Source organism: Dysidea avara, chromosome 6 (assembly GCF_963678975.1).
Source record: "Dysidea avara chromosome 6, odDysAvar1.4, whole genome shotgun sequence".
NCBI lineage: Eukaryota > Metazoa > Porifera > Demospongiae > Dictyoceratida > Dysideidae > Dysidea > Dysidea avara.
The window spans coordinates 21,502,446-21,526,216 of NC_089277.1; the positions used below are offsets into that span (position 1 = coordinate 21,502,446).

At 37.6% G+C, this 23,771-nt stretch overlaps 1 protein-coding gene across 1 annotated transcript in view; it reads left to right on the forward strand.

The window, feature by feature from the left end:
• LOC136259138 (uncharacterized) overlaps nt 1–23,455 on the forward strand; it is a 42,945-nt gene extending 19,490 nt beyond the window's left edge. Inside the window, exons 10-16 of the mRNA XM_066052559.1 lie at nt 8,323–8,595; nt 17,069–17,164; nt 17,287–17,349; nt 19,975–20,253; nt 21,005–21,244; nt 21,298–21,360; nt 21,487–23,455. Of these exons, the coding sequence (XP_065908631.1) occupies nt 8,323–8,595; nt 17,069–17,164; nt 17,287–17,349; nt 19,975–20,253; nt 21,005–21,244; nt 21,298–21,360; nt 21,487–23,117 (2,645 nt within the window). The 3' untranslated portion in view covers nt 23,118–23,455. The remainder of the gene's footprint in view (nt 1–8,322; nt 8,596–17,068; nt 17,165–17,286; nt 17,350–19,974; nt 20,254–21,004; nt 21,245–21,297; nt 21,361–21,486) is intronic.
• The last annotated feature ends 316 nt before the right edge of the window (nt 23,456–23,771 follow it).

Sequence of the window (23,771 nt, forward strand, 5' to 3'; positions counted from 1 at the left end):
TTCTTGTAGCCAATATAGCTCCTAATGGTGTTCAGTCCCCTTCATTGACTCATTGTCAATAGTCTCTCAACGGGCCACCCTATATAGTTTGTGGCTGCTGATAGTAAAATATCTGAGTTGAGTTAGCTACATATACGTATGCTGGTGAGAATTTTATAAATTTATCCCAGAAATTTTATTGTAGTTGTAGTGGCACAATGGATCCTAGCCACTACTGCTATGATCCAGTAGCAGTAGTAGCTACTGGATGGTAGCTTCATTGGTTTCGTATACATAATTATGTGTTGACCTGGTTATAGTGGTACTCCTCTGGTAAGAGTAGAAAGGTGTGTGCTGAAGTACTGTAGAATATGTATGGGAGATGAGTTTCCCAGTTCGCTGTGTATAGAAAATTGTTCCAGCTCATCGATAAAATGATTTTTTGCTTATTGTGAGATGACACATAACAGCCTATAATATTATTTAATTTTATGGTGATCCTGTGTAATTCATAATACAAAGTGACGTAATTATGCAAAGGTTGCTTGTTTTCTGTTTTGTGCCATGGTTACCAATGGGGCTCAATAGAGAGTGTCTGGAAAGCCACCCATTTGTTTGTTTAACCATTACTAGCACTTACAAATTGTGGCAAACCTATTATATCAAACAGCATGTCACATTTTTGAGCTGTAACAATTTGTTATTACATATATAGGTATATTGATCACGAGATTAAAGTTTAGTGCATGGGTTAATTTCTATATTCTGCAAGACAACAAAAAATGTGAAGTGTGCGATAGAATTTTCAGTGGATGCAGATATATTCATGTAATAATTCTATCTTTAGCTACCAGTTAAACTGCATAGTACAAACTGAAAATAAAATTATTGCAAAATTCTACAGTAATTTGAGCTAAAGTGTAACCATATCAATTTAAAATTCCATAGTAACTTCAAATCAATGACAGTAAAAGTGGCACGTGTCAAACTTATATTACATGCCTAACTGCAAACTACCGTAACAGGTGATATGTACTAATACAGAAAATGCACCAGAAATGTAAACAAATTACCTTGAAATTTCCACATAACTGGAAATCACCTGGACAGGTGGTATGTACTAGTATAGGAAATGTTCCAGAAATGTGAACAAAGAACTCCTTGACAAAATATGGTTGTGGAATTTCCTGCACAACTGGAAATTAGATGGAAGAGTGATATGTAAAAGTACAGGAAATGCGTCAGAAATGTAAACCAAAAAATTTCCTTGACATTTCCAGTTCCAGGAAATGTGACATTTCCTGCATGAGTGGAAATTGCCTGGAAAGGTGGCATGTATTAGAGCAGGAAATGTGCCAGAAATATGAACAAAATATTCCTTGACATTTTTGAAAGTGGCATTTCCTGCAAAACTGGAAATCACTTGGAAAGGTGATATGTACAAGTACAGGAAATGTGTCAGAAATTCAAACAGAAAATTTCCTTGACATTTCCTGTACCAATATAACCGTCGGAAATGTGGTATTTTTTGCTGTGAAAGCATCGCTGGATAGTCCACCAGTAAGAGTGGAACTCTCGCTTTTAGAAGTCCGGATCCCGAGGTGGATCTGCCCCTCAAGGACATTATTACTCGTAGGATGGCATTAGGTAACAAAACACTATCTCTGTCTGAGTGGTTTTCATGGCAAAATCCAAGTCGTGCATCCTAATTATGTGAGTGTTAACCAATCCCCACAATCAATTTTGGCCTCAACGTCTATATAATCAGTGCCCAGTTGTAGCCCAGCTAGCTGGGCTACATATGAAACGTAGCCCAAGTGGCTCCTTTGATCTGAGGTGTGAAAGTATTACATATAATATATATATATATATATATATATATATATATATATAAAATGTATGCACAATATCAAGAAGGGGGCAAATTACAAAAAAACCAGCTTTGGAATGGATTGCACTGCAGAGCTCGACATAGCAGTTGGCAGTCTACAGTTTTCCATTCAAATCTCTCCTTACAATCAACCAATATTTGCTATGGTAGCCTGTTACTGCCTAACATGAAAAAATAATAACTTAGCAGTGTGCAGTACTTAACTTAGCAGGTATGTAGTGTCTAGCAAATGGTAATAGAAATCACTCTCAGATTTATTTTCAGAATTCCCTTGGGGGGCATGCCTCCTGATCCCTGTATGCCATCATGGCTATACCCCTGAATGCATATTAAAATGTAGTACTGCAGACCAGTAGTCAGTAACTACAGAGAAATTTTGATTTTATCAGTAGTCACTATAGTGCATAAGTTTTTCATTATTTTGAGCACTGGTCATCACACAGTAAGTAAACTGTATAGAACAGTCTTTGGAGCATAAGACATCTTTGTATAATAGTTGTTTGGGATTCCATTGTTTGTTCAGCCTGGTTTTTACCAAAGTTTAGAATTTGCTTTTTGATAATTTCAGTGCAGTTAGTTATGTAAGCAAAAACAACATAGTCAACCTCCTTAGTTTATAACAAGTATTATAGATATGGTTGCTAGGTAGTTCTGTGTATTGGATGGTTAGTATGATGCAATTCAGTAATTCAGCTAGTGGGTCCCTGAGGATTTGACCATCAATGCATGGGTTAACTCTATACATAGTAGTAGTGAGTGTAATGAATACTATATTTTCTGTAGTGAAAGAGTGCATGGTACTTTAACCTATGTAGGGGCATTAGAATTCACTAAATTGACTAAGGCAGCTGTTTACCTCTTCCATCTGTCTTACATCTACAGCACCTTTAACAAAGGCTGCAGTTCACTCAAAATGATAATAATACAAGCCAAGTTAGAGTCTTCTTACTGCAAGAGATTAGCTCCCAAGTGTTTCAAGTTTTAAACTTGCCATGAACTCGAGCAAGTAGGATCCCTAGCTCAGGCTAGAACTGTTATCATGTTTATCACCTGAGTAAGCTAGGATGGTTTTTTGTTGCTGAAAATAATTACATGGAGTAATTCAGCTTGTTGCACATGGCAGTAGAAAAGTCGAACAGATTCATTTATTAGAGGCACTTGTAGTGTACTCAACCTTGTTGAATTTATGTGAGATGGAATCATTGGCACAGCTGCCATAGTCATTTTAGCAAAGTGAATGAAGTTATTAGTTGAACAATTTCTATGTCCATGTATTAAAGCAGTACAAATGCTTATCAAAAATATTATGTCCATGTTGCACTTGCCATATGTACTATTTGTCCACCATCCAATAAAATGATTGTATGCAACCTTATGATGTATTATCATTGTGTTGTCATAATAGAGCAGTCAACTACTCTAATAGAACATCGGAGAAGAATATTATTAAAGCCATGCTATTAAGTGAAACTAAATTGTGGCCTGAAGCTGAACCTGTACCTTCATGACCTCTGCAATGTTACGTATCTCACCACTGTGTCAAACATCCTCCAAAACTTTAAATGAATATTTACTTTCTCACCACTAACCAGACAAAACTGTAACTCTTATATTGACCAGCTGAGCAAAAATCAGTTGTTTTGCATATATTTCAGGTTCAATTTTATTGCTTCTCTGTTTTCAAGACACACAGTACGTAGTGTGTCATGCGGCCAAAGAAACCAGCACAAAACACTGTGGGTATATTGACAGGAAGAAAGAAAACGTGATTTTCACACATTCATAGCTCCGTGCTGTCTTTACAGAATGAAACCATTTTTGCTGTGGACATGCCCACCAATGTCAGTACACCACATTCCAAATTTCAGCAAAATTGCTTCAAGCATTCCCGAGATATGTGACTTCAAAAATTGGCTTAATTTCTTCGTTTTTTGTTATTGTTATTTTTCTTCCTCTTTTCACACACTCAAAAACTGCCATAAAACATGAATGCCATGTCCGATTGCCTTGACATTTGACTCACAGAAGGGAGGGATAAAGACGCATCTTGGTACCAAGATTGGCTGAAATACGATAAACAGTGAAGGAGTTATTAGCGATTATTCATGAAAAATAACACCAATATTTTGTCATGTCTACAGGGTAAACCGCTTATGAGAAGAAGCTGAAAATCAGTGCATGAGTAGGTTAACTATTGAACCCCAAACCGTTTGTGGTTTGAAAGAAAGCGAGCTAAAAACCACGAAGATACAACAAACAGACCAACAGTGTGTAACGATTACACAATCGAGATTAGCTAATAAAAAACGACTACTTGCCACACCTACCAGAAAAACTGCTTGGAGTAATGCTTTGAAAATCACTGTACAGATGGAGTAATCATCTTAAATAGGCTCTTCAATGGTGTAGAAGAATCAGACTTAAAACCACAGAGTTATAACACGAAATCCAACTTGTTATAGCAAGTGGGAGGTAGAGATACTCTAATAGAGCAGTCATCCTAATAGAGCAGTCACAGATCAAATAACCCTGTAGAGAGATCAGCTAGAAGCAAGTCACCCTGCAGAGATATCAGCTAGATACAAGCTACTCTATAGAAATCAGCTGCAAACAAATCACCCTGTAGAAACAAATCACCCTGTAGAGAGTTCAGCTATGAACTGATCACCCTCTAGAGAGTTCAGCTAGAAACAAGTCACTCTGTAGAGGATCAGCTAGAAACAAGTTACCCTATAGAAAGATCAGCTGGAAACAAGTCACCCTGTAGAGATTTCAGCTAGAAACAAGTTACCCTATAGAGAGATCAGCTACAAACAAATCACCCTGTAGAAATATGTGTTGGAAACAAATCACCATGCATAGAATTCAGCTAGAAACAAATCACCCTGAAAAGAGTTCAACTACAAACAATGAGAGTTTCAGCTACAGTTCAGTTATGTAAGAAGTCACCTTATTACCTATATGATAATCATTCAGTGTTAAATATACAAATATTTAATCAGACAAAAAGCTATACACACAATTGCTTCTTTTGCTCCACAATTCCTGCAGTAAAGAAAAACAACAAGTTGAAAGGAAGCACCAAAGCCAGTTTATGGCCGGCTTTGCGGCTTGTAATACAAAAAGATATGATATATAAACCAAAATAGCCAAACTGTAAAAAAAGAGTGCGACCCCCCAAAAGCCCAGGGTGAAAAAAGATGTGAAATCAAAGGTGGCAGCCAAGAAATGGCTGTGGTAATAGGTTAATGGCAAATTTTTAATTATGACAATTTAGGTGAATTTGGAGGCAACGCAAATTCACCTGAATTGTTGTAATTAAAAATTTTTGCCAGCCTACCATCACAGCCATTTCTTGGCCACCACCTTTGATTTCACATCTTTTTTCACCCTGGCCTTTTGGGGGGCCGTACTCTTTTTTTATAGCTTGGCTGTTTTCATTTAAATCTATAGTAACAAAGGAGTGGTCAGCTAAAGTTTAGCCTTTTATCATTAATAGTCTTGACGTTTTAGTAGACAGTTGAAACAGTAATTTGTTCAACATTGCAGCGAATAAATTACAGGCACTTAATTGATCAATCATAACTTACAACTGAAGAAGGCCATTCTAACAAATAAATGACAATGGTTAACCTTATTTCTACTGCATCATAAAAACAAACACCCGTAAACTCACTATGCACTATTAATTTTGTTGTACAAACGAAAAACTTTATATTCCATGAGCAGACGATGTATATAGATTTTAGTGATTTGAGTTTTGTTTCAGTATGATTTAAAAGTGCATATTTTTAACGTAGCATGCATAATTATTTTTACCCAGTTTATTTAAATACCTTTTTAAGACAAATAAAACTTTGTGAAAACAACTGCTTTGGTCACATCAAACTTGATGCTTTGGAAAATAATTCAAAAATGGCTACTTGTGGGTATACAGCTTTAGTTTAAACTGTACGTTTGATGTTCAGGTTAAAATGCTCCCATTTAAGACTGCAAAATTAATTGTAGTGATGTTATATACGTATAGAACATCTCAGATATGGATAATGTTTGTCCTGACATAATTTTTTGTAGTCATTGCATTGTAAATAATTACAGTTTATTAATTCTCCTTAATGTATTATTCAATTTGCTCATTGTTGAAACTTCAAAGATGCAAACATTCCTGAATGGCTTTAATTATCAAACAGTGCCCAAAATTCTGACATTAAAAAATCATCCTAGAAACATTTTACGCAACTAAATCACCTTTACAGAATAGTACTAGTTCATGTAATATCATACAGTACGACAGTAACTGTATAGTAGGGACCACAAAGGAGTAGGCGTGGCCCACAAAATAATATCACCCAAAAACCAGCCTTAATTTTCCCTGATGACGATGAGGCAGTATTGGTTAGGTAAAACTAAGCCCAAACAAGCTTTCAGATCGATGCGTAACGCTTTCAACAAATTGCTATGGAATTTTTAAAAATCTTATTCAACGGAATTTTCTACTGACTGAGTAAGTAACTGACTGATGCCTTCAGACAAGCGTAACTTGATAATGGCTAAGGCTACGGGCTTGATTTTTTCATGGTTCGATGTCGCTTCTGCCCGACGGATGCCTTTTGGCATATCGCAGTACGTACAATACATTCTTCATGGACTTACCAGTGTCCTCCTTTGTGTCCCATTCATCTTTGCTGACAGGGAAAGGTATCGATTTGGCGCGAGCACGTGATGGCTTCCCTTTGAAATGGAAATCGTCCGTATTATTTTTTGATCGTGGCCATTTTTTATTGCAGAGGTGTTTTCAAATAGTTCTTGATTCGTACTGCTGTGTAACAGGTTGAACATAACCTACAGCGAAGCCTAATGAATACTTCACTTTTCAGACGATAATTAACATGATTGGGGCGCACGGCATGATTTCTTTCTTTTGGTATGCGTGAGGTACTTTTTTTGAACAGTTCTTGATTCAAAATGTTGTGTAATGGGTTGACAACGAAGCGTAATGGATACTTCACTTTTCAGACGATAATTGATATAGCTGGGGCACGCGGTGCCTTTTCAGATGCGGTATGCGTGGGTTCACCAGTCATAATAAAATTATTTACAAAAAAAGTTAACAAGCAAGTACACGAAAAAATTTGGAATTTTCAACTACAGTAAGGACCATAGCACATCGATAAAAAGTACTGAAACAAGTTGGAGTAGTCCATGATATTAAATCACTGTAAAACAATGAGAAATGTTATATCCCTACTGTGCATTTCCGTTATGGTATCTTGAGCACAGTAGGGATATAACACTTCTTATTGTTTTGCAGTGATTTAATATCATGGACTACTCCAACTTGTTTCAGTACTTTTTATCGATGTGCTTATGGTCCCTACTGTAGTTGAAAATTCCATGTACTTGTACAAAACAGCATTAACTATAAAACAAAACACTTACAAGTGGCTGGATATAGAATTTAAACATCACCAAAACTAGAATTTTTGTCTCACTCACTGACCACAGTCGCAAGGCTAGAGGCCAAACTAAGCAGTGTATGACCACCATTTTATGCCACAATAACAAACTCACCAGTGGGATGTGCCTTTTAGGGTTCCAACGAGTGTAGGCCCTCTGCGCCTTGTCTTTCTTTTATCTTCAATCAGGCTACTTGTCTTCTTGTTCATCCAACGAAACCATATTGAGGCATTAATTTTCCTTATCAACACTTTCTTTCAACAACATGTATATACGCCACCGAATTATTTCAGAGCTGGATTTCAGAAGCACTTCAGTCCTGGCACTACTATGTGACCAGATATGTGCAAGTTCTCATTTGGGATCCCGTTCGCGATAGGTTTGCGACCACACCCATCAATTAAAGAGACTAATAGCGATAGAGTACGGAGACCTTGCATACCTCTGAACAAAATTTAGCTGTTTTCATAACAGTAAACAAGATGACCTCACCCCTTATTGGTCTAGCTAGCTGTACACCTCTTATCTGATATGAGATATACTCTAATACAACAGTCACTCTAATACAACAGTCATGTATGATATTCTAATAGAACAGTCACAAGTTACATTGTAGCTAGCTGTGCTACAACAAAAAACTAAATAAACTAGTATTTTAAAAATTGTAAATTTAAAAATGAAGTAGGGATCTATACAACAAAAAGTAGTGAAACAAGAGATGAATGGGAAAGCTCAATGGGCATCAGCATATATAGCTCAATGAGAAAGTCCCTACTTTGGCAAATTAGTGTTGTTCAATGCCAAAGTAGGGACTTTCCCACTGAGCTATGCTGTAATACCATCATTCATCTCTTGTTTCACTACTTTTGTTGTATAGATCCCTACTTTATTTTTAAATTTACATTTTTTTAAATACTAGTATTTCTAGGGTGTTATTCTAAACACTAAATACATAATTACATGTGTATGTGCTTCATGCTATATTCCATTTGTAGAATTCTTACAACTTAAGCAACATTACCACTCCATACTGCACCTGATGCCTCACAACTATGAACAGACTTTAGGAAGATTACAGAATTTCATTAATGATGATCAGATGTGTGCTGTATTAAGCTGCAACAGTTTCAGTGTTGCTAACAAGCTGATTTTGGACTGCTTAGTTGAGAGAATGAAGTTTGAGGAAGATTTGTTTGATTTTTGTGATCGACTAGAAATGATCACTGGCTCACAAGACTTGAACATCATCATTAGTGAGATAAGATCTGGTAAGTCTAATTTACATCGCGCACACATTATTTTGTTCTGTGATTATGGTCCCTCTGTGAAAACCAGTCTTATTGCTAATTTGCAAGCATTGAGAAATGCATGTTTGAAGTATTTGAGATGTTATTGCTTGTCAATGGTTGGCATTTACTGTACCAAATATTCATCAAGACACATGATAATGTGTCATGCGGTGCAGGAAGCCAGCGCATCACACCAGTGTATTATTGATGGGAAGAACAACAATGTGATCTTCACACATATGCACATATGTAACTCTGTATTGTATTGCTTTAATTAACTCATCAAAGTCTTTTTTCTTACTTTCGTGTTTACTTATTTTTCATCTTTTTGCACACAAAGAGGTGAGTAAAGGTTAGTATATATATTCACCTGTGGTCAGGTATATAGGTATATATGTAATATATAAGCCATGGCTACAAGGTGTATTGCACTTACATACACCCCTCCTCCTCCTCAGTCATCAGAAGTTTACTGTTGATAAAAAAATGCCTTGGCAAAGTGCGAAACACTGAAGTGAGCCACGGTTCATATGATATATACCATGTTTCTAAATTAACCCGCACTGCATTACTTACTAACAACCCATATGCACACAACCCTACTTAAAGTATATACTTACACTTAATTTGCCATAGTTTGGCATGGTATACTCTCGCAATTCAGCGTAGTCACAATAAAGAATCGAATTGATTTTAGGACTTAGTAAACATATCTCTGTATATCCCCAGGACTTGTCCATTCATATCAACAAACATAGGAGCAACGTTACTTGCTGCCACCCATCATCGAAGTCGCTAGGTATGGGTATAAAATGAATCCAGTGGTTGGACTCTTACTGGCTGGGGTGATTGATCACCTAGCGCGACGAAGGCTATTAGCCTGAGTCATCTGGGTGATTAGTCATGCTAGCATGGGTGTAGTTCACCCACCCACGTCAGACTATCAGCTCGTAATCGTGACCTCAGGTAGGTATATATATACTCACCTGTGGGTTGGGGTGTATATTCCCTATATGCAACCAGCAGCGTCTTTGAAGTTTCACGTAATCATGGTATATTATATAGTTATACAACGGCCACGAGTGCTCTGCCTGATATAAACGCACGAGCCTGAGGGCCGTTAGGCCCGAAGGCAAGTGCGTTTATACAGGCAGAGCACGAGTGCACGTTGTATAACTGTTATGTACCACTCACCTAATAGGTGGGGAGAGTCTCACAAGACAGCTGTAACACTTATAAAGGCCAGGTTTCTAACATCGATTGTGGGTAACCAAGCCAGACGTTGCGATGACGTTCCCCCTGCAGTACTGCAGCCACCTGAGATATTGAAAGCTAGTACGCTATGGGTTATATCATTAACCTGAATTCGCTGTTGGACTCTCATCATGTAGTGCTCAGCATGCCAGTGTGCCATACAGACTAAGCACCAGACTAATCACCAGTGATTCTCTCGAGCGAAAAAAAGCAGCTAAATAGATGGTTTAAGTAAACAAAACCTAACTACTAAACGATACTAGTCTAATTCTTACTATTCACACTGGCTAAACTCGAATCTGGAGGCATGACAAAACTGGTTACCACAATCAAACGTAAAGGTTAGTATTATTTAGAATATATTTGTTTTATTGAGTCATTGTCGAAGTGGACTACAGTTTAATCTGGGCTAAGATGGCACCAGACTAGTAAGGTGTATAAGTACGTTTATATATATGTATGACTAGAGTTGTGGCCACCCGCGTTGGCTTTTTCGATCGCCATTGGCTGCTTGTAAACATTATACGTATTGGTGACGTTATGGCCCACAATCGACCTTTACATGTCAGGCTATAAAAGAATTCGAGTGATCTGTGTAGTGTCTTTCCACCTATTAGGTGAGGTGTCGTAGTGGTCTTCGCCACCGGCACTTGTGCTATGCTGCACAAAACCGCAGCCAGTGCAATATCTGTATATTGCACTGCGGTCGGTGCATTATAACGTATAATGCACTCGTTGTGGTCTACAAAACCGCAACCAGTGCGTTATAAGTTATAATGCACTCGCTGCAGTCTGCAGCAGTGCAATATACACATTATGGCACTGGCGGTGCCTTTGAACTGCCCACGCAGAGTGGTACATATATATGTTCACCTGTGGTTTGAGGCATGTGACACACTATTGTGTGTCATACCCATTTAATGGCTAATAGCCTGCTAGCTGTGGGCACAGATACGATCAATCACCTAAGCCAAGTAGCCCTTGCTGTGCCAAGTGACCAATCACCCCAGCCAGTATGAGGATGATGGTAAATTATAAAAACTGGAATTGAAATGGGAAACGAAATGAAATCAGCCTAAGTCTAGTGGTGCACAATCACTATATTATTATGCACAGTAACACTATGATATATGCACGCACTTTAATTGATACCTGTTTATGCATCAAGCAAGACTCCAGGTGGCAGATTTCTCTGCACGGCACTTATCAAATAGAGATAATAAACACCTGCTGCTATCCAAAGGGTCTGGGGATTCTACAATCGAAAAGCTCTGTGCTTGGTAAGTGAGCGTTGATTGTCCCTTGACCACTTTCATAAGAGGTGTGCCGGAATAGCCACAGATGGCTTCATCCCTCTCTTAAAAGCATGGCTTCAGACTCATCAACCCACTGCAGCCAACTGTAAACTAGTCTGTAATGATCAATTAGTTGTTGCTATTCACATCGCTAAGCATAGAACTTTTCTATTGTAGAGTCCCCAGACTCTTCGGATAAGAGCAGGCGTTATATTATCCCTAATTGATAAGTGCCATGCAGAGAAATCTGCCACCTGGAGTCTTCCTTGATGTTTAACAGGTATCAATTAAAGTGTGTGCATGTATTATAGCATTACTGTGCATAATATAGTGATTGTCCACCACTAGACTGTAGGCTGATTTTGTTTCATTTTGTTTCCTGTTTTGATTCCAGTTTTTATAACTTACCAAGGACAATTGATGAGTTCATTTTATAGGCATCGTGAAGACTTCGATGATAATTTCTTGTGGTTAGCAGCAGATAACGTTGTCACTATGTTCGTTGAAATGAATGGACAAGTCCTAGCAATATACGGAAATATGTTTACTAAATGCCATAATCGATTTTGTGCTGTGAGCCAACTCCATCGCTAAAGGAAGCATACAGGTAATTCTACTATGCCAAACTATGGTAAAATATGTGTGGGTTAGTTTGTTTTGTTACTTTGTGTGTGTATGGCATGTTTTTGTGCTCTATGGTGCATGTTAATTATGAGGCATGGTATATATGAACCATGGCTGCAAGGTGTATTGCACTTATGGTAATACACCCTGAGTCCGAAGTCGGACAAAATTTCCAAGCAAACAATATCACTAGGTGAACTAACAAGCAACCTTGTTTGTTTTATACACTGGCATCTGATGATCGATCATGATTATAATAGCATTGGCTAGCAGCTCTCAGAATGATTTCATTATGCTTCAACACACAGTAAAACTTACAGTTAGGCTTGCGCCAATTATGCCAGCATAATTTCGAGCATAATAGGCTAGCAAAAGCATCAAGCATTATGCCAGCATAATAGGACGATTTTCATGAATTTTAATTAAAACACGCAATGTGCGCCAAAAATACTGCACAACATGAACACACTGAACATTATTACTGCATTTCATATCAAAAACCTTGCAGTGTTATTATTTTACTATTTCTTGACTGATTATTCACAATTTGTGACCGGACTTGCGAAAATAGGACATGTGGGCACAAACTACACCTCTTCACATAACAGTTCATTTCTCAATACTGGAACAGAATATTTGCATTCTGTAACTTGCATCATAAAGCCAACTAAATGCTGATTAAGAGCTGAAAATTGCATTGCCATAGCATAATAGTACAAAATCATGTGCCCACATTCCCTATTTTTGCAGGTCCAGTCACATTTGTGACTCAGTCTGAGAAAACCGGTCTTATCGCCCATGTCAGTAGATTCGATTTTTCACCCAGGACACACAGCTACATGAATAAACTATCTAATTCCACATTTAAAATCAGCTAGACTTGAGTGGTCTGGTTTTGCTGGCTGCTTTTCCCCAAGCCCAGTGGCAATCCGTACGTGTGGTGTGGGGCCTTAATGGAGCTCTGGTCAGCCTGGGAATGACTGTGTGTGGCTATACAGCTCTGTGGTGTTGAATAAGTACCTCTGCTGTGAGTTTCCTTTCAGTTTAGCCAGTTTTGAGACCTCATTGGCTCAAACCTTGGCCTAATTCATCTCTTGGCCTTCCTATTCAATTTTTGAACACCATCTTGCCCGCCTTCCAGGGCCCCTCCTCCCACCCAATTTGCAGCTCGCCTGATACAGTCAACCTCGGTTTAAAAACTATCTAAAATGGCGGGAAACGTATTTGTTGGCTACTTGCACAGTGGATGCTTTGGAAGGTAAGGGATTGGTGTAAAACGTGTGAAAATTTGGTACACATAGCTTCAACCATTGGCGAGCTACAACACTCTAAATACTTAAATCCGGCATTTCTCGATACTATTAAATAGGCGATAAACCCGGTTTTGTCAGACTGGGTCACATTTATGGAAATAAGATCGAGATACCCTAATAGAACAGTCACTTACTCTAATACAGCAGTCAGGAAATGCAGATATACTCTAATAAAACAGTCAGCTCTCAAGTATAATCTTGATTTTGAGAGCTAATTTTATTTTGAACGTAATAAGCTAGATTTTTGAGCACTGCTCAAAAGCACAATAGGCAATTTACAAAGCATAATTGGCTCAAGCCTACTTACAGTTGTTGGGATCGAGTCTTTAATTTTACCATTTTGTATACTACAGCACTTTAACCATACTTACTTCACTATTGGGAGAGGAAGTAAGTTACTGTACTATAGTATGTATGCATTGAGATCCTCAAAAACATTTGATAACTCATGGATACAATTGCACACCATCTTGAAATTTGGCACACTTATAGTACTGCTCGGCCCACTAAAAATATTTCAAAATTTTCGTTCAAATGTCTGACATAATATTTATGGACAATCAAAATTTTCACCATATATTTCCTATTGAGAAGCCATAAAAGCACAATGCCTATTGCAGCCCTTTCCCAAACTTGTAATGGAGCCAAACTGTACATGTCTGTTGTTGACACCATTGCTATCACCATTAATCATCTGGCTGGCTGAAATGTTTATTATTATTATTATTATTACTAGGACTGCGTCACATACAACCAAGTACGTACACCAACGTTGCAACCTACCCATTGGGTAAGTATAAACAGTGCCATAGGCAGCACTCAGAGCAGTTTGCGTGTACCGGTGGAAATGATACATATGCATACGTACACAGGCAAAGGAGTTTAACTGGCATCAGAAAACCACAATTCTAAAACACAACCTACACAAAAACCAAGTTAAGTTAGCTATATTGAAAGTAACGTGTCTCTGAAGATGACTCAGCTGTGAAGCAGAATAAGGGATATGGTGAAGGCACAATTAGCAATTGATCCCAATCAAGCCAATATGGCACAACAGACTCTGTTGTAACTAGAGGCCACCGGTGATGTACCAGTATATCAGTGGTGTGGCATTGGCACAATGATTACAGTCTATAATATTATGTATACAGCCATGCACAACATACAGGAGATAGTTACACATTGTTGTATATGCAGCACTGCATTGGCTTCTTATTTAGCTATTACAGACTCACAGTAGAGTAGTAGTTAAGCCGAGTGGAAAATAATTCCAGCCGCTAGCAAGCCAGATGAAGGATGAAGATGTATAATAGGCACCGGCCGATTATGCCAGCATAATTTAAAGCATAATAGGTGACCAAAAGCATCAAGCATAATGCCAGCATAATAGGGACGATATTTGAATTGTTAATTAAAATGCGCAATACGCGCGCCTGAAAGAAAGCAAATATTCACTGCCAATAGTATTATTAGTGCATTTCATATTTTTAAAACACGCAATATAACTTATTAAATGGTTTCTTTGTTGGTTATTCACACTTTGCAGAAATAAGATCGAGATACTCTAATAGAGCAGTCACTTACTCTAATAGAGCAGTCAGGAAAGGTTGATATACTCTAATAAAACAGTCAGTTCTAGAGCATAATCTTGATTTTGAAAGCATAATTTTGAGCATAATAGGCTTAATTTTTGAGCAATGCTCAAAAGCAAAATAGGTAAAATTTTGGGCATAATAGGCCGGAGCCTAATGTATAATGAAAATAATTCCAGCCGCTAGCAAGCCAGATGAAGGATGAAGATGTATAATACAACTACCGTGGTGTGGTACAAGTATTACATTACTCATTACCTTGTTGTTCCAGCTGGTTGTTTATGAGCGTATCAGCTGGTATCCCAACTGGTCATCAGCTGGTTGTTCACTGCATGACTCCTGGAGCGCATATCCTGCACACAAAATACACAGTTACAAACATTTAAACATACTTGTAATGTTGTTATTTACCAGTAAAGTGGCGCCTGGCCTCTCCGTGGCCGTTTACTAATCTTCTCCTTCGAGCAATCTGTAATTAAACAAGGGTGTGGTACCGGGCGTTATATAGAATTACACGTACGGTAAAGTCATCAGCACGAATAGGCGTACTTATTATACGGTTGTGCCTTCATTCACAGGCAAATCTATCCCCGCTTAGTTCATGTCTCTAGGCCTCGTGGTTTTCTCAAACATTATTTATTTATTTATTTATTATTTATTTATTTATGTATTTATTAATGACATAATTTTAACCGCATTTCGTATTATTCTTAGTACTTGGTTGTATATCTAGGACCGCGTCACATACAACCAAGTACATACACCAACGTGACAGCCCCCTGGTGAGGCTATTAGGTGGTGAAGGCATGATCCCCAAATCAACTCAGTATGTCACAGTAGTGACAGATACAACACAATAGTGGCATTGTAACTAAAGGCCACCAGTAGCTAAGTGCCAGTACATCATTGGTGCGGTAATGGCACAGTGATGTGTACACAGTATATGCATACACAACCTACAGGAAGGAGATGCACAATACTGTAGGAGTATACAAGCCAGGTGAACCAGATAAAGAAAGACAGCCAAGCCTAGTAAGCTAGGTAAAGGCAAATTGTACAATAATACAAGAAAACATTTAAAACATACCAAGCTCTTACAATACAATAGTACAAACAGACAACCAAACCAACCAGAGCCTAGCAAGCCAGAAAAAATATAGTAAAATACAAGACATATGTACATTACAATACAAACAAACATACCTGTCCTTGTGCAGCTGGCATGTCAAACTTATTCAGGTGTCCTGCAGCCATAGATACATGGAGCGCATCCACTGGCAGCTAGCATGGCAACTCGATACTTAGTGTGCCAGCTGGCAACACTTTTAAACACAATTGAACAGTAGTTCGCTCGTCTAAATAGCCATTTGAATCTGCTTGATTAGTAGTGGGTATATCACGTGCTGTTTTGATCGGCATTAAATAGAATTGTCGTACGTTTCTATCACCTCCACGGAAATATTCACCCATTATATGATTATCTCTTCATACAACATGGATTCTATTCCTGGTGAGTGCGAAGCCTTAGGCCTTGTAGTTTTCTCAAACATTATTTATTATTTATTAATTATTTATTTATTTATTCATTATTAATGATGTAATTTTAACCGCATTTCGTATTATTCTTAGTACTTAGTTGTATAATTAGCGCTTTACTGTGACCAGCACTGAAGGTCTGACCGCAACATGTGCTGCAGCCTTAGGATTACCTAACCTACAAGGACTTAGATCTAGTGACTTGACTTACTGACTGAACTGACTGAATAAGGTGTATCAGAAAAGGGGCCAAAGTAAGGAAAAAAATCCCTCCAACCCCAGGATTCGAACTGCAGGTCACCCAATGTCTAGTCGGGGCCACACTCAGTCTTCCTCCAGGAGGGATGGATTTTCTTCCTTAAACCTAAAGTATTTATTATTAGCGCTTTACAGTGACCAGCACTGAAGGTCTGACAGCAACATGTGCTGCAGCCTTAGGATTACCTAACCTACAAGGACTTAGACCTAGTGACTTGACTCACTGACTGAACTGACTGAATAAGGTGTAACAGTTTACTCTCCTTAAAAAAAAATCCACTTTTAATTTTTAGCTCTTTTTCAGGATCCAGCTCAACTTGTACATAGATACTATATATTAGGTAAAGTACTTTGGACTATAAGTTACTGACCTATTTTAGTGTAGAAGCCTTAATTCTGTCATTCCGTGGTCTGTGCTGACAAAAATATGTATGCACACGTTAGTGACACCTTTGATTGCCCACTCTAAAGTTGTATATCAACTTTATAGTACTTGTGTTGAAATTTTCAAATTTTATATAGCACATACACACACACATATGTAGTGAATATTCAAATTAGTTATTGCCATGCAATGCAGGTGTAGAGCAAAGTATTCAAATAGCCAGTGGTAACATTCAGTCACCATTTGCAAACATGCAGAAACCCTTCAACTTCAAAATGAAATCACAATCAGGTATGTACAATATTGTGTAGTTGTACGTAAGTACTGTATAGATTCACTAGCATGCTATTGTTATTATTACTGTGTGGTATACATGCATATCTATTAAACTTTACTCAATTTTTTGTTTAAAGAAATGGAACATGATATATTTGAGATGATATTTTCTAAAACTTCACTGGATCCTAATTCAAAAGGTGTGTACGTACATATATACTGTACCATAATTTCACATAATTATTATGTATGTACTAGTACAATTAATTTAAAAATGAAGTGAAGTTTCAGCAATAAATGCAATGAAACAAGAGAAGTGAATGATGGCACTAATTCACTAACGTTTTTGTTATAGCATAGCTGTGTTATCAAGTGTGGCTGTGAGCTGTGACTGCTTTATTAGAGTATCTTTAGGAGCGTAGAGGGTGGGTTCCAAGGAGTTCAGGAACCCTCCTCTAAAATTTAGACTTCTGAGTTTACAGCAGGACCCTAACACACCATTTAGTGTGGCAGGACGAAGTGAGTCAGTAATATAGTGTATGGCACAGCACAACAATTGATAAAGCTTTCTCTTAGGGAAGGATTTACAGAAGTAACATGAGCCCTTATCAAAACTCAGTGTTGTTAAATGAGTGATATACTCTAATAGAGCAGTCACATACACTCTAATTATCCATATCCATGTTAAGGAACTTCATTAGTGAAGTTTTTCAGACATTCTAACATTAAATGCAAGACCTTATACTTGTAGCTTTGGTGTGCAGTGTTTAAAGATATAGAACTCCAGGAATTTATCACTTGTGTTATGCAAAATGAATCCATGCTATATATTATCATGTTTTAATTGTAAGTCATTCCATTTTTATCAGTGGATTGATGGTTCCTATACCAGTTAGATAACTATCACTTACAGATTACTATATGTGTCTCTATGTGTTATGCTGTCTGTTTCCACTGGTCTAGTACTAGCTTCATCCCAGGGACACTTACTTATATGCATTATAATTAATGTGCTTTTTGCATAAAATATAGCAATTTGCTGAGTTTTGATTCATTAATATAGTGAAAATCTCTTAGCAGCTGGGAACTGTGCCCCCAGACCCCTGCTTCTGGTAACTCAATACTGCTGTTGGAACCCCCCTTCAAAAAATCCCGGCTACACCCCTGATCTTCATCTCTCTGCTTGTCTCGAATGAACTATGCAATAGAATAAGGACCATGGTTTGCCATGTCTAATTATTTTCAGCTAGACAATTAAGGAACATGGTCATAGTGTGCAGTGATCATAAGGTACATAATAATATTACGATTGTTTCGGATCAGAGATCATTTGTGACCGGATTTCACATAACAAGGCTTCCACACACACAAAATCAAACTTACGATTTTACCAGAAATGGATTGCTGGTCTAATACACTATCATATTTCACACTGTACTTCCTTCAGCACTGACAAGTCTGGTTTCTGTAGCAGCTTTCTTCCGACCCTGTCAAAGCCACGAGTGTGAGATTGGCACCATTAAATGGCCATAGCTTTGTGATAATGGTGTGTAGTGAGCTGGGACTTCACAGAGAGCTCGCCAATAGTGTTCTCAGTCAATTTGGAGTGATTTGAGGGCATTGGAGGGCCATGGAGAGCCCAAACTTGGCCTCTGGATTCCAATCGTCTTCTTACTTCATTTTATACCCGTATATTAAGACCACCGTCCACCCCCACCCTCCCACCCTATTACTACCACCTGTGATATTATTACCCGCTCGAAAAAAGCTGCTCAAAACAGGGAAAATTTTGGGTATCAGAAATGTATACACCCACTCAGTGATAGCTAGTGAACAGATGAACAATTGGTGCAAATTTTGTTTGCACAGCTGTAGGCACTGGGAAGTTATTACACAATGATTCCTTAAAATCGCCATATCTCCTAACAAAGCTTTGTGCGTCGAAGCCTTGTTTTGTCAAATTCAGTCACATTTTATGCTTGGTTTTATAAGTGCACCTCAAGTACAGTATGTACTGCACCTACAGTGGCTTAAGTGCTTCAAATTATAGTGCTGTGAACCGGTATACAAAAAAGTGGTTAATAACGGGTATTGTCTAGGTCAGCCAATTACACTGCTTTGTTTTGCCTCTAGCATCACAAATGTGGTTAGGTAGGCAGGCAGGCAGGCAGACTAAAAATCAGATCTTGGCATTTTTTTAAGCATTCAATATCCAGCCATCTGTGCTTTCTTGTTTTATTGAAGTCAGATGCACTAAGGCTGTTATGTAAAAGTGATTTTCATTGTGTTTCATATTTCTATGATGGCTTTTAATAGCAGGATTTTGGGCAGCATTCATAACTTATAGGGGCGCGAGTACCATAATGAACAATACTACTGTACTTTTTGACATTATGAATGCGGTGATTATGCGGCATAATTTCAGATATGTGCATGAATCAGGCATCATGCTGAAATTTTGAAACAATTACAAAAAGTAAGAAAATCTGCAATATGCACAATTCTGTTAGACACTCTAGTAGAGCAGTCAAAAATTCCAATAGTTTAGTCACACAATTATACTACTGTAATAAAACAGTCAAATTGACATGTAAATATCTAATGTAGCAATCTGTTAAGAAAATGGAAGACTTTATGAAGCTGAAATGTCAATTTGAATGGTCTTACACAGCAACAAATGGTCAAAGATGGTGGGAGGATAATGGGCATTTCTCAAAGCATAATTTCAGCACTTTTCAAATTTATGAGTATAATAGCCTTGAACGTAATGTAAATATAATGTACAAATACATAATTTTATATGTATACTCTATTATCTACTGCAGCTAAAGCGTTGCTGAAGAAACACTGTTCAGAGCTATGTCAATGCCTACCACAAGATTACATGAAGACCATCACTAAGATCAGGGAGCATGTTACACTATCTGAAGAACAGCTACAGCACATATCAACCTATGCATCCACTAAAATCATCAATATGATAATTGTTGGTTTGCTAATAGAGCCACTGCAAGCAGATGTTGAGATTCTTGAGATCTGTAAAGTTTTGGAGGGAGTAGTATCTAGCCCAACCTCAAAGAGTTTTATTCAGTTCTTAAGGCATGGTTAGTACAATATACCTGTACTTCATACTTAGCTTTATACATGTATATATATATATATATATATATATATATATATATATATATATATATATATATGTATGTATATGTATAAGAGAGAGAGAAAAATATGCAATCCATGTAAAGCAAACTGTGGTCTGGGTTATAAAGTCAAGGTGGCAGATAAGAAATGGCTGCAACAGTGTTGATGTAAAACTAAACCAACACAGCTAAACTGTAAAGAGGGTGAAAAGGACCAGAGTGAGAAAGTTATGAAATCCAAAGCGGCGGCCGAGAAATGGTTGTGATGATAGGTTTATGGCATAAAATTTAATAACAACAGTTTAGGTGAATTTGTGTTGTATTCCCTGAGTTTCTCTGGGAATATGTAGAATAAATATTTCATTTGAAGAGTGGAACTATACAGTATGTGAGTAAATCATGGTTTCTTCCTTCCAGTCAATTATTCGGGTTGGCATTCTAGCCACACAACACATTATCGTGTGTCTTACTAATACCATAAAAAACATTTTCTACATATCAACTACTGCAATAAAACAGGATGATTTCATTGGTAAAAAGTTCATGAATGGGAGAAATTGCAAGTAAATTTCAAGCCAAACCTTACTAAAGTTCTCTGCACTTCCACACAATCAATTTCATATTGTTACAGTGCACCTTGAACATTTGTGTCACCTTTTCATAGCAAATTATTTTCTGTAGCCTATAATGAATACATTCTTATTATTTATAGAGTTTTTGAAAGTGCTAAGTAGTACTATTCCTACAACTGCAATATTGTCTTTATCAAATGCGAAAGAAGCAATCACCACAGAGCAGAGTTCCAGTGGCACTGTAACTCAATCAGTTTCATCAACTATGTCATACAACAAGCCTGATGGTAAGGCTCAGCCAGTACCAACCACCACCAAAGCAGCTGCAGGTGCCACAGCTAAACCTACTGGACCATTGCCATCAACAAAATATCAGAAAAGTCTGTAGTATATTTTGTGTTATTATAAGTTACATCAACACTTGTTATTGTAGGACCACAATTGCAAAAAGATCTTCAAGAAAGAATGATATACGAACAAAATCGTTTACAACAAGGTTTGTATGGCTGATCATGTACAAATGTATAGTTGTGGTTTTGAGTCACAGCTATTTATATAATTTGTTTATGTACACTGTATGTAGTTTAATGTTACAAACTTCCGTGAAATTATACTTTTGCAGGGTTTAAATATCAACAACCTCCAACTTTACCACCAAATTGTGTACATCGTGTGCACTTACTGGACAAAATGGCCACTAAACTATCTCGAGCTACCATAGATCCAAACTCATTTGGAACAAGTTTGACTGTGACTGGAGCTGGGGGATATGGAAAAACTACTCTAGCAAAAGCTTTGTGTCACCACAAGGATGTACAGGAGCAATTCACAGATGGCTTTGTTTTCATAGAACTTGGACCCCAGGCTACTGATCCAGGAAGAATACTGTGCCAATTGTACCATTTGTTAACAGATAAAGATTTAAAGCAAGGAGATGTAAATGTGGCGGCAAAGAAAGTTAAGCAAATCACTAAAGAATTCTTTTGCAATCTTCTGGTTATCATTGATGATGTGTGGCATGTTGAAGATGCAGAGCCACTAGTTACAGCATTTTGCAACTGCAAAACAGTTCTCACTACAAGAATGAATAACATCACAAACTACATACCAGCTAAGGAAACCATCATTGCTGGTCCAATGGAGTGTGATGAAGCAGTAGATTTGCTGACTTGTGGATTAGTTGAAAACAAGTGGACTAGTTCTGAGATAAGTTTGCTTAGCAAGCTAGCCCAAGACATCTATCTATGGCCTTTGCTTTTATCTCTTGTTAGAGGACAACTCTCTCACAATCTGAAATTACATAAGTTGCCTAAACAAGAAGCTATTCACAATGTTTCAGCCAAGTTGCAAAGCAAGGGTTTGACAGCATTTGATAGAAACAATCTTGAAAAGAGTAATAGAAATCGTAAATATGCAGTAAAGGCATGTATTGAAGTAACTCTAGAACTGTTACCAAAGCAAAGCTCAGACAAGATAAAGACTCTTATCATCTTCAATGGAATAGGTACGTCACTGCCAACACCAGTCTTACACAACCTTTGGAAGGTGCCTGACCAAGATGCAAATGATGCTGTTGAAATGCTATGGTCATATGGCTTAGTTACATTTACAGATGTTACAATACCTCCATGCAACACCATCCAAACCTCAGTTGAAGTTCATGCAGTGATAAGCCAGTATGTCATTGACAATCTAGAAAGTGAACAGGTTGTTGCTCTCTCACCTTTTGGTCAGTTAGGAACATTTCAAGCTGTCAATCAAGGATTGTTAGCTTCTTTCAGAAAATCGTATGGTCTGAGTAATGTCACCAACGTTATCACATACTTGAAATACACGCTAAGTGAGATAGAACATGTAAAGTTACCTCATTGCTTTAAAATGATCAACAGTAATGCAATATTTGATCCACATGATGTCATCATTCTCCTGAAACAGATACAAGAAGTAGTTGGCATATTTCCAAATGTGCTAAGTCTTTTCGTCGAGCAATTTGCTGCAATAAAGACTGAATGTGTTGAAGCCATTAAAAAGTCACATATCTTGACCAGAGTGTTAAATCAGAAAATTCAAAAGTGCTTCTTTGAAAAGAACTTTGAAAGTTTATTGCTTTCCTTGCAAGAATACCACACAAACTATCCAATGTGGTCAATTGCTGTAAACAGCGTTGAGCTTGTGAAGAATATCATCCCATTGTGTGAAGGTGAGGTGTTGTTATTTGTTACGGAGAAGTGTGAAATGTTGCAGATCAAATGATCAGAATACAGTGCCATAACACTGATGGAGTATCCACGTATCAAGGTGTTTGTTGAGCAGTACAAACAGGCAGAAAGTGCTTTACGAACTGGGTCACCTTCTGCCGAGTTAGTCTATCAAAACATAACCTCTGGAAAAATGTTTCAACCAATTTATACAAAGTATTTTAACAAACTAAAAGAGGTTGCGCCAAACTTTGCACGCCGATTGTAGTAACTAACACATTTTCCATTGAACACATGCGTAACTAACAGTCATGTTGTTAAGACTATATATATAATTATACTGATGATGATCTGTAGATGCTGTTTTTTTTCTGCTGTATACATTTGACTGGGTATTACTTGTAATAGCTGCGCAGTTGGAAGTAGTTTAGGTACAGACCGTACATATTCATGACATGTTCAGGTCATGTGTACACATATCCAGGCCATAATACTAGCACATTGTACTGCTGACACAAGATGGCACATTGCAAAATGTGGTCAGACTCACATGTGAGCATGCGCATTTCAGCATGATACATTATGATAAAGAAGTGTGCTCACTACAAGAGTTTATTATTCTTCATTTGAAGATAAGCAGTGGCGGATACAGAGGGGATTGCAATGGTTTCAGCTGAAACCTCCTCTGACAATAATAGCACACGCCTCT